Here is a 13349-nt window from a genome sequence, read left to right on the forward strand (position 1 = left end):
AGATAACAAACAATAATTCAATTGAATTTCATTTCTAAACAAGTTAACAAACATGAAGTCGCCAAAGACCTTGTGGTCAAGTAAGCATTCGGTATCCCGATTAACACTCCCACATGGATGATGGGAGTGGGTTCGAGCTGCAGTCTACATTGTAGCAAAGTCAGTAGTACTCAAAAAAAAACAAAAAAAACAAGCAAACATGAAGTCGTTACTTGTTTTATTTCATTTAATGTTATTATTTTTTAAATTGTGGTGATATATTTATATAAATTATGTATTAGTTTTGTATTAAATATATTTCTTAAATTATTTAGATATACCTATTAAGATTTGTAAGCTCAGACTTGAACCTAACAAAAGACTTACATACAAGCTCAGACCCAATTCTGTTCGTAACAGACACAGGCCTAATTTTTTAAAACTAGGCTCGACTCGACCTATTTCCACCCCTAATTTTTTAAAACTAGGCTCAGTTAAATACTTTCCATTAACTATACAAAACTAATGATGCTGGAGAAGAGGATTCAAGAAATGAAAGAACAAGGCGAAAAAGGATAATATGAAAAACCAATTTCATCAAGGACTAGAGCACCATATTATATTATATTATAAAATAAGAGTGTTAGTGCTAAACTGGTACTATATTAGTAACACCTGAAGTATAATTAATTACATGTGAGAAGGAAGTGATGATGTTAAGCCGAGTATCCATCCATCCTGGCATGCAGAGTCCAGCAGCTACTCCCATCTTTGTGATGAAGCCAAATCTCTGCTTTTTGATTTTTGAACACCCCATACCTCCAGCAATCCCTTCACTCGCCCATGTAATGTTCTCTCCAAGATGCACAATTTACCTTCTCTCTTTCATCATTCACTATTACACAACTTCCAGAATAGGGTTTATATTCTTTTCTCAGCACCCGATGTGCTGCCCGTGATCATCCGACCACCAGATGCAGCAGCCAGTTTCCATCTTGCAACTCTCCCAACCAATCATTCCTTAGATTCAATGGTTGTCGTCAACCAAACTCATTAATTATTCCCAAACTCTTACTGCATCTATGGCCAATAACACACATGACAAGCACAAACCAAGTAGCTGGATGCAAAAGTATAACCCCCCTTACATATACCAACCAAATGGTTCTCAACTGCTATACTGAAGCTTTTGATTTTGCGAGCCCGAGCCCTGGCCCGGAGGAGCTTGCTGCTGTTGAGGTTGGGAATTTTCCAGGTTCATGGGTTGCGAGTTATAGTGCCCAAATGGCTGGGAGTAGAGAGGATTCAGTATACCCTGGATCAATCAAATTACAAGCAACTCAACCTTTATTTACACTAGTAAAAATTCAATTGGCAGAATATATGAAAGATTCACAACTAAGTCACAAATTTTAAAACAGGTGAACAGCACCAGTCCCCAAACACTAGTCAGATTTTACCCGAGTACTTTCATAATACTGGGTCCATTATATTATAATTACTTTAAAGGTTACTCTCAACCAGAATCATTAAATTGCAGATACCTGAGAATGAAGTGTACTGGCATTGGACATGCCAAAATGGTTCTGTGAAGCATCATCTCTTGCTAGATCATTGTATCCTGCTTGTGTAAAAAGATCTTGGGACCCATGAGCCATGTATTCCTAAAAACAAATTAAAAGAGTTAGCATGCAAGGATTAACTGTAAAACCGGGAAGAACAAAAACCATGATCAAATCACTTTATAGTGTTCCAATACAGTTCGCAATAAATAGCCACAAGGTCAAACAAATACGTTATCACTTCTATCCAGAAACCAGGTCAAAGATTCAATAGTTTGAAATGAATACCACAGTATTTCCATTCCAGTCACATGCTATGATAAGGGATAAGAATTACAGCAGAGTAGGCAAACAAGGGCAGAGGAATTTAAACAAACCAACCTGAGACATAAATTCATTTCCAGAACCAAAGTGTGAGTAGCCAGTTTGGGAGTTGGGGTTCATGAAGCTCCCAGGGAATCCTCCTTGTGCTCCCTGAGTAGCATAATCAACACCATATCCACTTTGTGAAGCCTACACCATGTTAAGGAAAAAACAATATAAGAGGTGAAAACCCAAAAAACCTTCCCCCAAGAGAATGAAGAAAAGAACATAATACTGAAAGTTGGGAGGTGGAAGATGATTATCAACTAAAATTAGCTCAAGACCCATCTAAACCTTTCTCTCATAACAATCAATGGATATTGCATACTCTAATATACTAGAAAGTTGTCAACGTTTTCATTTCATGAGCCAAGTCTAACAATACTTACTCAAGGAAATTATATATCTTGGAATGGGAGGAAAATTTTATTTAAAAAAAAAACCAAGGAAGAGAATGTAAGAACATTTAAGAAGTACCTGTGTTGAAAAATCAGTAACATTATTATAAGGTACATGTGATCCCTGGCTCTTGAAATCATCACCCAAAAAGTCCTGATGATGATCAAAAGAATAAACACCAACGAACCACAATAAATCAATTTTTAAATATTATTTATATATATATATATCTTGAAATCATCACCCAAAAAGTCCTGATGATAATTAAAAGAATAAACACCAACGAACCACAATAAATCAATTTTTAAATATTATATATATATATATATATATATATATAAACTTTTAGAAAAAAGAATCACCTGTGACATGCCACCCATAGAGAATCCATCCCGGAAAGTCTGATTTCCTCCCTGAATTGCCATCTATTATAACAGATTAAATTACTGTCAGAAGCATGTACTAAAAAAGGGAGGCACATTCAACTACTAAATAATAAGGAAACAAACTAAAACATTCACTAACATTAGAAACATATCCAGGTTGTGATAAAGGTCCTCCCAGAGATGGCTGGCTGTTGGGATTCTCCAACGCTGGGAAATTAAAATTAGAACCAAGACTTCCAATTGGTTGCTGAGAGGCTTGTTGGTGTGCAAGATGACTACCAATTGGAGCACTTGCATTCCCACGCCCTGCACCAAAACCCCGACTACCAGGTTGTGGAACTTGAGGAACTGCTCCAACAGGTCCATGTACAGCACCACGTGTAGGTATAGCATATGGCTGCGGTGGGCCTCCATGGAAAGGAGGGAGTGGAGCCCTAGGTATTGGATAAGCAGGATGAACACCAGGTTTATGGGTCCCATTCAGTGGGACAGTTGCCATGTAGCCTATATATTGTTTTACAAACAATTGTTAATGAGGAACACTTGTTTGTAAAATAATAGCATCACAATAAGACAAAGAAGCAATGATATTTTCGCCATGTTTTGTAAAGTATATTTTAATGGATTATGATTATAGTTAATGATTATGGATTATGAATAATTCACAATCTACTTAAAATTGCGTGTGGATTATTGACTTTTGTAAAGCATAAGATACTCCGTATAATCTTTGTCAAGTACATAGAAAGCCAACTATTTAATCTATAATCTTAGTAATCCATAATTAACTTGAGGTCCCCCATTTGGGTCCGGCTGTAGCTCGACTTAGGATTAGCAGAGCCCAATGTGGCTACCAGATACAAAGAGATCTCTGGACCAAATAACCAAAGTAATTATTTTCTTCTGATTAAATAAGCATTCCCAACCAAGCACATAGCTGGACATTGTCAGCTGTGGAAACTATGGTAATGGTCTGTCATTATGAAATACAACTTTAAAGCTATTATCACATTCCAGCAATTACCTCTAAAGCGGCTATTTCTCCTGTCAGAATTGGGATTTGATAACGAAGCAGATCCAAAAGTATCACCAGGAATTCCAGGACCACCACCAAGGAAAAGCCTATGGTCATTGTAGAACTGCCAAAAGTGAACCACCAAAAACTTCTTAAATGCTCCAGAATTGATGCATTTTTGCAGAAACATAAAGTTCACTAACATAGAAAAATACAAGGCACAAACTCTTTGAGGAAAAATAAAAAACCCAACCTTTCTAGGCTTTTGAAATTGAACCATGCTTTGCTTTAAGTTATTGAGAGGCCCTTCCACCAAGCATTCATGCTCCTAACCAAAAGACAATATTTAGAAATAATCAGTTTAAAGCTATAAACAGCATAATTTGTGTTAACAATATGCCAGACTTTTATCATATTTATGAGTAGGTATGCTTCACTATTGCTTGGGTTTCAGAACTAAAATCCCAAACAAAATGCTTCAGAAATCAAATAAAATACCTTGAAGTGTGTCAGCAAGCCATTCCACAATGACTGCTTGCTCAAAACTTTAGGATTTCCCAAGATTACAATACCATAACGAGCACGAGTAAGAGCAACATTAAGCCTGCGGGGATCATTAAGAAATCCAATTCCCTAAATGGAGAAGGCAGCAAAAACCCAATAAGTAACATCATAAAAACAAAAACAAAAACACACACACAACAACAACAACAACAACAACAACAAAAGACGGGCATGTTCAAATGACAACAATTCATTGTTCCAAAAAAAAGACTTGAGCATGTTCAAAGAAATAGGGTGTCCACAACTAACCTCATACATAATGATCACCAAAATAAGAAATTTTACATCATTCACGTAATCACAAATGTGTTTGTGTAGAGAGAGACACACACACAGAGACAAATGAAACACATTTCATATGAGAGGGTACAAATATGAACCTGATGTTCGTTACTCCTGACACAGGAAAGAATGATATAATCTTTTTCCCTTCCTTGGAATGAATCCACACTTGCAACCTAGACAGCAGTAAATCTCACATGAACTTTCAAATAGAGTCTAGATAAAGTAGCCCATGATATTGGTATTTACCTCAATTTCCTTATAAAGTTGTTGCCTCAAAGCACCATTTCTTGACATATAATTCACAATGTATGCTCGCTGACCCTCGTATGGTGTTATCACTCCAATCTGCAGAGTGAAATTGGAAGATATTATTATTTTCCATCACAAGGTTCTGAATCAAAAATTTTAATCCATGAGCATTTGAATACCTGCCCAGGAACCACCCCACTCTTCAAAAATGTAGTAACAATTTTTTCAACATTTGCAGCCTCAGTTCTATTCAAATAGGAAGTGCCACTAGCACTGATCTCCTCTTGTCCCATCTAGAGATGTTGATAACATGTTATCTGACTTGAACAATATAAAAATAAAAAAGAAATAACAGAGAAGTAATAAATTTTGCCGTAACACACAGGGGGGAAGAGATTTCAAAGTACTAGACCTCTTTGCTAGCACATCATTCAACTGAATGCTTAACTAAAATCCCTCCTCCCCCCACAGTACAAACAAAGAATTTAAAAAATCAAGTCACCCAAATTTGAGGTTAAGACAGGAGTCAAAATTAGAGACGGCAAAGACAGGAATAAGAGTTAGTGTGGAAATATTTAAAAGAAGATATTATTGTATTATATTAATAAAAATAAATATTGACTATTTAAATGTTATAGAATATACATATATGGTATTCTCATATATTAGGAAACATGGAAACTAGGGTTTTGAGTGGAGAGATGTATGGAAACTTATTCCCATATCACATGCAATCTAGCTAGTATTTATAGAGTGAAATACTCTCCTCAAGAGGTGTGAGACATAGGGCCACCATCTACAAGGTATTTCTCTTAACCTTTGACCATGGTATCAGAGCCACTAGGATAAAGGATTTTTTTTCCACTAAGCCGTCGTCACCACCCACCCAGAAAGACTCGCCGGACGCCGGCGACCGTCACAGACCCTTTCCGCCGCCGTTCTGCCCAGCATGTGGGCCTCACGCGCCACAGTCACGCACCGGCGGGTGACGCATCTCTGGTGGCCGGAAAATTTTCCGGCTTGTTCTCCCGCCGTTGCCCAAGCCCTGTAGCATCATATCTGGACTCGGTTTGGACTGTTGCCTCTTCGAAAGTTTGTTCTCCGATCAAGTTGTTTCTACCCCTTCAGGCTCTGTTTTGTGATTGTTCTGTCATCTGTTTGTGTTCAAATCTGTGTGGGTATGGCTGAGAATAAGTCTACTGTTGTAACTGATATAGTCCCTGAGACTTCTAAGTTCACGGATTGTAAGCTTAATGATTCCAATTACTTGGAATGGACTCAAGTCATTAAGCTTTATCTCATTAGTTTGGGTAAAGAAGACCACCTAACTGCTGTGTCTGATAAGAATTGGTTACGAGATGATGCTCGTTTGTTTTTGCAAATCCGAAACTCTATTGATGATAGTATTGTGGGGTTCATTAGTCATTGTGTCTCCGTCAAGGATTTAATGGATTATTTGGAGTACTTGTACTCTGGAAAGGGGAATATTACTCGTATTTATGATGTTTGCAAGTCGTTTTACCGGGCGGAGAAACACAATCTGTCTCTTACTGCATATTTTATGAAATTTAAAAGAACATACAAGGCACTTAATAAGCTAATTTCATTCACTACTGACATTAAAAGAGCAGCAAAAGCAGTGTGAACAATTGGCTGTTATGAGTTTTTTGGCAGGTCTCCCCTCTGAGTTTGACACAGCTAGATCAACAATTCTTAGTAATTCTGAAATTCCTACCCTAGCTGATGTTCTCCCACGTCTAATCTGATCGAAGCAACCGCAAGCGACTGCGCAAGAAGTTCCCATCCCACCAAGCGGTGCTCTCATTAGTCGTCATCCTCACAATGGGAATGGTGGAAATTCCCAGGGGCGTACTTCCGGTGGGGTTGTGTGCCATTATTGCAATAGGCCTGGGCACATAAAACAGGATTGTAGGAAGTTGTTGAGAAATAGGGGAAATCCATCTGCCCATATTGCATTTACACCTCAGGCGTCTGCTAAGTCAGTCATGATCTCTGCTTATGAATTTGCCAAGATTTCCTAGTACCAAGAATCCCTAAAACATTCCTCTTCATCGGTCACTGCGATTGCTGACTCAGGTAAGACAACCACATGTCTTCTCTCATCCTCATCCAAATGGGTCATATACTCAGGTGCCACAGATCATATGACAGGTAATTCTAGTTTGTTTTCTATGCTTTATTCCCATCCGCATAGTTCTCCTGTCACCTTAGCAGATGGTTCCACCTCCCATGTTCTTGGGTCTGGAACCGTTACGCCAATCCCCACGCTTCCCTTGACATCTGTCTTGCACCTCCCTAATTTCTCGTTCAATTTGATTTCGGTCAGCCAACTTACTCGTGCTTTAAACTGTTCTGTTACGTTCTTTCCCGATCATTGTCTGTTTCAGGATCTTATGACAAAGAAGATTATTGGTAAGGGGCACGAGTCTTGGGAGCCTCTACATTCTTGACACCGCGAGGCTGGAATCTGTTGCTTGCTCAAGTGTTGTTACTCCCGTAGAAGCTCATTGTCGTTTGGGGCATCCTTCCCTTCCGTTATTGAAGAAGTTGTGTCCACAGTTTCAGAGTCTGTCGTCTTTACATTGTGAGTCGTGTGAGTTTTCTAAGCAGAGTTCATAAACGAGCGTCTGCTCCTTCTGAGTTAGTACATTCTGATGTTTGGGGTCCATGTTCTGTGACCTCTAAACTTGGTTATAAGTATTTTGTTACATTTGTTGATGATTTTTGTCGTATGACATGGTTTTATGTATTGAAACTCAATTTGGTATTCATGTCAAAATTTTACGAAGTAACAATGCTAAAGAATATTTTTCGTATCCCTTTGCCTCTTATATGCGTGGAAAAGGTATGTTACACCAATCCTCTTGTGTTGTCACACCTTCTCAAAATGGGGTAGCTGAGCACAAAAATCGCCATCTACTCGAAACTGCACAGGCCTTGTTGTTTCATAGGGGGGTTCCCAAGCAGTTTTCGGCTGATGCTGTTGCCACAACTCGTTTCCTGATCAATCGTATGCCCTGGTTTTGGATGGTAAAACGCCTCACCATATTCTGTTTCCTTCCAAACCTTTGTTTCATATTGACCCACGTATATTTGGTTGTCTGTTTTGTTCGGGATGTTCGTCCCACTGTCACAAAGTTAGATCCAAAGTCTTTGAAGTGTATATTTTTTGGTTATTCTCGTGTGCAAAAAGGGTACAGGTGTTACTCTCCTGAGCTTGGTTGGTACCTTGTTTCTATTGATGTTACTTTTCATGAGGATGTTCATTTCTTTACTTCCTTTCCAGATGCTATTCGTCAGGGGGAGGGGGTTGACATCTTGATGTATACGGTCATGTCCTCTGTTCCTATTTATGTTCCTAGTCCTCCTGTTTTACAGGTGTATTCTCGTCGACCTCGGTCTGGCGCACCCGTTCTGGCTCCACCTCTTGCTTATCTTCCTAACTCGGTACCAGCTCAATGCCCTGAACCAATCCCTACATCATCTGACCCAGCCTTAGATGATAACCGTCCGATTGCCCTCCGAAAAGGTAAACGCAATTGTGCTTATCCTATATCCTCCTTTGTGACATATGATCGGACGTCATCAGCCTCGTGTTCTTTCGTTGCTTCCCTTGATTCTATTTCAATTCCTAAAACGGTTAAAGTGTCCCATCCTGGGTGGCGAAATGCCATGATTGAAGAGATGAACGCCTTGGATCACAACGGTACTTGGGATTTGGTTGTTATGCCTGCTGGTAAAAGGCCTATAGGTTGTAAATGGGTGTTTGCGGTCAAGATTAATTCTGATGGCTCTGTTGCTCGATTGAAAGCCCGTCTTGTGGCTAAGGGATATGCCCAAACTTATGGAGTTGATTATTCTGACACTTTTTCTCCTGTGGCTAAGCTTACTTCTGTTAGGTTACTCATTTCAATGGCTACTATTCATGATTGGCCTCTACATCAGCTGGATATCAAGAATGCTTTTCTGCATGGGGATCTTCATGAAGAAGTGTACATGGAGCAACCTTCGGCGATCATTGTATGGGTTGAAACAAAGTCCACGTCCGTGGTTTGGAAAATTTAGCTAAGCTATTGAGAGCTTTGGGATGGTGAAATGTAAATCAGATCACTCCATGTTTTACAAGTGGTCCAAAACAGGCATTATATGGTTAGTGGTCTATGTGGATGACATTGTCATTATAGGAAGTGACACGGAAGGGATTTCATCTCTTAAGTTATTTCTTCACAGTCAATTTCAAACAAAAGATTGGGAACACTAAAATACTTCTTGGGTATTGAAGTTATGAGGAGTAAAACAGCTATATTACTATCTCAACGAAAATATGTACTTGACTTACTCTCTGAAACAGGGAAATTGGGTACTAAACCATGCAATACTCCCATGATGCCAAACATACAACTATCAAAAGAGGGAGAGTTATTTGAAGACCTGAGAGGTATAGAAGATTAGTTGGGAAGCTAAACTACTTAACAGTTAGTGTTTTGAGCCAATACATGGCATCCCCAACTGTTGATCACTGGGTAGCGGTAGAGCACATCTTGAGTTGCTTGAAGGGAGCTCCGGGACATGGAATCTTGTATAAGAATCATGGCCACACTAAGATTGAATGTTTTACTGATGCTGATTGGGCAGGATCCAAAGAGGATCATACATCAACAATTGGTTATTGTGTTTTCTTTGGAGGTAATCTGGTTTCGTGGAAGAGTAAAAAGCAGAATGCTGTTTCTCGTTTTGGTTTCAAAGCTCCCATCCCTGCAAAGTTATGGTGTGATAATCAAGCTACTATTCATATTGCATCAAACCTGGTGTTTCATGAACGAACTAAGCACATAGAGATTGATTGCCACTTCGTTCGTGAAAAGATACAAGGGTTAATCTCCACTGGAATTGTGAAGACCGAAGAACAACTCGGAGACCTATTCACAAAGGCTCTAACGGGGACCCGAGTTAGTTACCTGTGTAACAAGTTGGGCATTGAGCATGATTAATATCTATGCTCTAACTTGAGAGGGAGTATTATAGAATATATATATATGGTATTCTCATATATTAGGAAACCTGGAAACTAGGGTTTTGAGTGGAGAGATGTATGGAAACCTATTCCCATATCACATGCAATCTAGCTAGTATTTATAGAGTGAAATACTCTCCTCAAGAGGTGTGAGACATAGGGCCACCATCAACAAGGTATTCCTCTTAACCTTTGAACAATAAACAAAGGCCTTTTGATAGCAATCATAGAGAATTTTAGGAGCAATATTAACTATCTAGAACATTGGTATATAACGAAACCAACAGACCTGAACATAGAAGAACATTGGACGGTTTGGCACAGGCCAAGGAAAATCAATGCCTGACGATTGCCTTTCATTGATGGTTACCCCATTCTGAAGAGTGCCCTCGTAAAAGTTGTTAGACGGGAATTCAGAAAGGGCAGGATGCATTCGATATTGTACCTGAAATGTAATACACATAAACATGGGATTGAATGCACTTTACGTGATAATTAAAAAATAAAAAACACAAACATGCACAAAGAACAATTGCCAAATTTTACAAGACTAACTTAGGAAGGAAATAGAATAATGACAAAGATGGAACGACGCAAAGTAAAAGAGATGGAGCAGTAGCATTGCAAGCAAGAGGAGGGGAGAGAGAGAGAGCCTGTAAGGTTTAATTAGGCGGGTACTGAATGCAATTTGAAAATAAGCATTGCACAGCTAATGCACTGTACATATATGAATTTTACATATGTGAGTTTTACAAACATAAGAAAACTTCCAGTGGCAGATTCTAAAGCACAGAGGAATCATCTATTAAATCCCATTTGAGTAAAATTGTGATTAAATCACAAAAGTTTAACGAACATGACTAAGTACAAAAGTAACAATTTTGTACTCTTTTTACTTTAGAAGAATTAAAAGGGTACTTTAAAAATGAGGTAAAGAATTTTATGTTATTGTTGGCACAAATTTTTTAGTTTGGTAGCTACTACCTAACTTCATTACTTCATACAGAAATTTTCCTTTACGTTTGCTTCCTTTCATGCCATTCAAAGTTTCAAACAGGCCAATAGGTAACTGGAACTACAAGCATACATGATAACTCAAAAAACCATCAAGACAATCACCTGCAGCCGGATTGGCTTGACACCAAGTAAGACAAGGCGCTCAAATAGTGATTGAGCAAGCCCAGCTCGAGCAGCTTTCTTGCACATAATAACAGGACCAAGCTGGCAGTGGTCACCCACAAGAATAACCTAGCAAAGCAACTAATTGTAAATACCAACATATAAAAAATGAATAAAATGTTTTTCACTAATAAGGTGCAATAGATACCTGCTTTGTTCCCAGAACCAAGGGAATAAGGCATTCAGGTTCAGTTGCTTGTGTGGATTCATCAATGAGCACCTATAAACATGATCAAGAAAAGTATATTACAAACAGCATAAAAACAGAACCACTGCTTCACACAACCTGCTGAGCGTTAAGGAAAGAGAAAAAGGATAAACAAGACAAGATAGCCCCTATATGTTTGAGTTGTTATGCAATTCAACCTGACGGAACCTGAAATTTGCCAGTCTAGGATCTCCAGCACCAACACAGGTGCAACAAATGACATCAGCACTCTGAGTTATCTCTCTTTCTGTTGCCCGTTTCAAAGCTTTATATTTCTTTTCATCACTGCTAGATAGTTCTCCTGAAAGAAAATGTAAAAGAGAAGTCCAAAAATCAGACACTTTATTGACATGACACAAGCACATAATAAAGCATAAATAGCAAAGAAATTTATAAAATTATATCCAAATTTCCAATAGCAAATTAGCAACTGTGAAAAAAAGCTCAGACAGCTAGCTACTAAATAAACAACAAACACCTTGTTCATCTTTGAGTTGCTGTAACTTGTGAAGCTCACTTTTCTCTGACGTATCAAGATGGCGAACCTGCAAGGAACCAATATAAATAAAAGGCTGAGTTACTGAGACAGAAGAAAAATGCATCTATGCATGCACATATAAAGGAAATTAACAAAAGACACCTGATAATGAAGAGTTAAATGCTCAACAGGAGAACTGACAGCTTCCCTTGACTTGGCACAAAGCCTTACAACCTGTAAAATAGTATACTTATCAAACCAATTGCATACTGTACTCTAACAACAGCAGCAAGTGCCAAGTTACAATTATGCACAGCATGATGATTATGCACATGCTTACCTTAAGACCTGTAGCACTTATTTTCTCAGCTAGTTGGTCCACAGCCACATTACTGGGAGCACAGACCAAAACCTGATAGGAAAAGTTAGAAAAACAATAATATAAAGACAATTCCATGAGATAAGCAAATGAAATTAATTTTACCTGGCCCTGGCCCTGTTTGGCCATATGATACACAATGGCAGCAGATGTGACAGTCTTTCCAGTGCCAGGGGGACCTTGAATCAGACTAATGGGCTTTTGAAGCACACTTTTTACAGCAAAAACCTACCAGACACAACATGAACTAATGAATATACAACCCTTCTCTACATTTCAGTCATGGTTCATAATTGGTAAGCAAACGCCAACAAGAATCCTGTCACCGCCCCACCACCCCCTTCAGTCATGGTTCATAATTGGTAAGCAAACGCCAACAAGAATCCTGTCACCGCCCCACCACCCCCTTCAGTCATGGTTCATAATTGGTAAGCAAACGCCAACAAGAATCCTGTCACCGCCCCACCACCCCCTTCAGTCATGGTTCATAATTGGTAAGCAAACGCCAACAAGAATCCTGTCACCGCCCCACCACCCCCTTCAGTCATGGTTCATAATTGGTAAGCAAACGCCAACAAGAATCCTGTCACCGCCCCACCACCCCCTTCAGTCATGGTTCATAATTGGTAAGCAAACGCCAACAAGAATCCTGTCACCGCCCCACCACCCCCTTCAGTCATGGTTCATAATTGGTAAGCAAACGCCAACAAGAATCCTGTCACCGCCCCACCACCCCCTTCAGTCATGGTTCATAATTGGTAAGCAAACGCCAACAAGAATCCTGTCACCGCCCCACCACCCCCTTCAGTCATGGTTCATAATTGGTAAGCAAACGCCAACAAGAATCCTGTCACCGCCCCACCACCCCCTTCAGTCATGGTTCATAATTGGTAAGCAAACGCCAACAAGAATCCTGTCACCGCCCCACCACCCCCTTCAGTCATGGTTCATAATTGGTAAGCAAACGCCAACAAGAATCCTGTCACCGCCCCACCACCCCCTTCAGTCATGGTTCATAATTGGTAAGCAAACGCCAACAAGAATCCTGTCACCGCCCCACCACCCCCTTCAGTCATGGTTCATAATTGGTAAGCAAACGCCAACAAGAATCCTGTCACCGCCCCACCACCCCCTTCAGTCATGGTTCATAATTGGTAAGCAAACGCCAACAAGAATCCTGTCACCGCCCCACCACCCCCTTCAGTCATGGTTCATAATTGGTAAGCAAACGCCAACAAGAATCCTGTCACCGCCCCACCACCCCCTTC

The 13349-nt window shown here is 39.5% G+C and overlaps 1 protein-coding gene across 1 annotated transcript in view; it reads right to left on the reverse strand.

Annotated features, from left to right (window-relative positions):
• Nucleotides 1–562: 562 nt before the first annotated feature.
• LOC116002419 (regulator of nonsense transcripts 1 homolog) overlaps nucleotides 563–13349 on the reverse strand; it is a 19554-nt gene continuing 6767 nt past the window's right edge. The window contains exons 10-29 of the mRNA XM_031242557.1: nucleotides 12187–12309; nucleotides 12043–12114; nucleotides 11865–11936; nucleotides 11703–11769; nucleotides 11383–11525; nucleotides 11165–11236; nucleotides 10957–11085; nucleotides 10127–10282; nucleotides 4982–5095; nucleotides 4800–4898; nucleotides 4649–4726; nucleotides 4203–4337; nucleotides 3958–4032; nucleotides 3714–3828; nucleotides 2829–3193; nucleotides 2666–2728; nucleotides 2382–2456; nucleotides 1923–2054; nucleotides 1524–1643; nucleotides 563–1294 (exon numbers count right to left, since the gene is read on the reverse strand). Of these exons, the coding sequence (XP_031098417.1) occupies nucleotides 1148–1294; nucleotides 1524–1643; nucleotides 1923–2054; nucleotides 2382–2456; nucleotides 2666–2728; nucleotides 2829–3193; nucleotides 3714–3828; nucleotides 3958–4032; nucleotides 4203–4337; nucleotides 4649–4726; nucleotides 4800–4898; nucleotides 4982–5095; nucleotides 10127–10282; nucleotides 10957–11085; nucleotides 11165–11236; nucleotides 11383–11525; nucleotides 11703–11769; nucleotides 11865–11936; nucleotides 12043–12114; nucleotides 12187–12309 (2352 nt within the window). The 3' untranslated portion in view covers nucleotides 563–1147. The remainder of the gene's footprint in view (nucleotides 1295–1523; nucleotides 1644–1922; nucleotides 2055–2381; nucleotides 2457–2665; nucleotides 2729–2828; nucleotides 3194–3713; nucleotides 3829–3957; nucleotides 4033–4202; nucleotides 4338–4648; nucleotides 4727–4799; nucleotides 4899–4981; nucleotides 5096–10126; nucleotides 10283–10956; nucleotides 11086–11164; nucleotides 11237–11382; nucleotides 11526–11702; nucleotides 11770–11864; nucleotides 11937–12042; nucleotides 12115–12186; nucleotides 12310–13349) is intronic.

This window comes from Ipomoea triloba, chromosome 13 (assembly GCF_003576645.1).
Source record: "Ipomoea triloba cultivar NCNSP0323 chromosome 13, ASM357664v1".
In the NCBI taxonomy this organism is placed as follows: Eukaryota; Viridiplantae; Streptophyta; class Magnoliopsida; order Solanales; family Convolvulaceae; genus Ipomoea; species Ipomoea triloba.